This window comes from Oncorhynchus clarkii, chromosome 33 (genome assembly GCF_045791955.1).
Source record: "Oncorhynchus clarkii lewisi isolate Uvic-CL-2024 chromosome 33, UVic_Ocla_1.0, whole genome shotgun sequence".
Lineage (NCBI taxonomy): Eukaryota > Metazoa > Chordata > Actinopteri > Salmoniformes > Salmonidae > Oncorhynchus > Oncorhynchus clarkii.
The window spans coordinates 32,941,623-32,944,122 of record NC_092179.1 but is presented as its reverse complement, the minus strand read 5'-3'; the positions used below and the strand labels follow the sequence as shown (position 1 = coordinate 32,944,122).

Genomic DNA, 2,500 nt, shown 5'->3' with positions numbered 1-2,500 from the left:
AGTTTGATTCAGAGGCTGTATCAGTCAATACATCATCTATGAACCCGTTGTAGACCGTGTCCGTTCTGTTCAGTTTGATTCAGAGGCTGTATCAGTCAATACATCATCTATGAACCCGTTGTAGACCGTGTCCGTTCTGTTCAGTTTGATTCAGAGGCTGTATCAGTCAATACATCATCTATGAACCCGTTGTAGACCGTGTCCGTTCTGTTCAGTTTGAGTCAGAGGCTGTATCAGTCAATACATCCTCTATGAACCCGTTGTAGACCGTGTCCTTTCTGTTCAGTTTGATTCAGAGGCTGTAATATGGCCATAAATCACCTGGTGGAAGAACTGAGCGATTTCCCCTTAGATAGGCCAGTTGCAAAGTCAAAAATTGTCTTCATTGTAAAAATGTATGAAAACAAAGATGAGCTTTTTAGTTTTAATTTAAGGTTAGGCATTTGAGACCGGCTAGTGACCACTCTGCAGAGCTGGATTTGGGTACTAACTAAGCTGTATTTTGTGATTTAGGCAGGATGTTGTAACTCACCTGCTTAGCTGTAGCCCAGAACCTGGTCTCTAACAGGTCCTGTGCCATCTGAACCCCAATGGCTGAAAGAGAGAGAAGAGAGAGAAGAGAGAGATGAGGTCAGTAAAATTCACCCTCCAGTAAGAGAGAGCAAGGGGGGGGGGGTGAGACAGACAGAGAGAGCAAGGGGGGGGGGGGGGGGGGTGAGACAGACAGAGACAGCAAGGGGGGGGGGGGGGGGTGAGACAGACAGAGAGAGCAAGTGGAGGAGTGAGACAGAGAGAGAAAGGGGGGGGTTGAGACAGAGAGAGAGAGAGAGAGACAGACAGACAGACAGACAGAGGAGAGAGAGAGAGAGAGATGAGGTCAGTAAATTCACCCTCCAGAGAGAGAGAGAGAGAGAGCAAGAGAGGGGGGGAGCAGGGGGCGAGACAGAGAGAGAGAGGGAGAGGGAGAGAGGGAGAGAGAGAGAGAGAGAGAGAGAGAGATGAGGTCAGTAAAATTCACCCTCCAGTGAGTTCTCCACACAGATAGAGTCTGACAGAGCAGAGTGATGGTGGCAGAACATCTCTGTATCTCCTGAGTTTTAGCTACCTCTGTCTTAAAAAGTGCTGGTGGTAGAACATCTCTGTATCTCCTGAGTCACCAGCCTTTCCCGAGTCAAGAAAATGCAATCCGAAATCTACTGCTCCTAATTATTTTGACTGGTTGGTGACCACCAACCCTGAGTCTATATTGGCAGCAACCTCTTGTTTCAAACACACTGTCTAGAGTTTTGAGTGGCTACTGCTTTCCACAGAGGAGAGGAGACAGGGTTGTAGGGTGCAAGAGGAAAGGAACAAGAGGGGGAACGAGGAGAGGAGGGATGAACAAGAGGAAGAGGAGGGTGAGGAAGACCACTGCATACATGAGTCATAATGTACATCATAATGGTCATCATCAGGGATAATATAACAAATACAATGTAGACCCAAGGGCCTCCGGGATAATTTAACTAATACATTGTAGCACAACAAGGGCCTTCAGAACCAAGGGCCTCCAGAACCAAGGGCCTTCAGAACCAAGGGCCTCCAGAACCAAGGGCCTCTAGAACCAAGGGCCTTCAGAACCAAGGGCCTCCAGAACCAAGGGCCTTCAGAACCAAGGGCCTCCAGAACCAAGGGCCTTCAGAACCAAGGGCCTCTAGAACCAAGGGCCTCCAGAACCAAGGGCCTCTAGAACCAAGGGCCTCCAGAACCAAGGGCCTCTAGAACCAAGGGATTTCAGAACCAAGGGATTCCAGAACCAAGAGCCTTCAGAACCAAGGGCCTTCAGAACCAAGGGCCTCCAGAACCAAGGGCCACCAGAACCAAGGGACTTCAGAACCAAGGGCCTTCAGAACCAAGGACCTTCAGAACCAAGGGATTCCAGAACCAAGGGCCTCCAGTACCAAGGGCCTCCAGTACCAAGGGCCTTCAGAACCAAGGGCCTTCAGAACCAAAGGCCTTCAGAACCAAGGGATTCCAGAACCAAGGGCCTCCAGAACCAAGGGCCTCCAGAATATACTCTGTTACTGACTGATAGTTTGTGTCAGCAGAGGGCCTGGATTGTAGTGTCAGCAGTGCTTGTCAGGCGATAAGGAGTTTGGTTCACACACATACTCACAAGCACACGCAGGCAGGCAAGTGTGTGTGCATGTGTGTTTGTGAGTGTGTGCGCGCCTGTGAGTGTGTGTGTGTGTTTGTGAGTGCGTGTGCGCCTGTGAGTGTGTGTTTGTGAGTGCGTGTGCGCCTGTGAGTGTGTGTGTGTTTGTGAGTGTGTGTTCAGATGTAGGTATTTCTAATTAATAGAATATTCTGATCAGGGGTTGGACGCTGTGGCACAGGGCCCACCACTCTCTGGAATGCTAACCTCAAATCTAATTACCCTGAGCTGTCAATCACGCACGAACACACACACACACACACACACACACACACACACACACACACACACACACACACACACACA

General features: G+C 49.7%; 1 protein-coding gene across 1 annotated transcript in view; it reads right to left on the bottom strand.

Annotated features, from left to right (window-relative positions):
* Positions 1-2,500, bottom strand: part of LOC139392577 (calcium channel, voltage-dependent, alpha 2/delta subunit 4a) — a 273,156-nt gene that overhangs the window by 30,876 nt on the left and 239,780 nt on the right. The window contains exon 27 of the mRNA XM_071140645.1: positions 533-594. Within this exon, the coding sequence (XP_070996746.1) occupies positions 533-594 (62 nt within the window). The remainder of the gene's footprint in view (positions 1-532; positions 595-2,500) is intronic.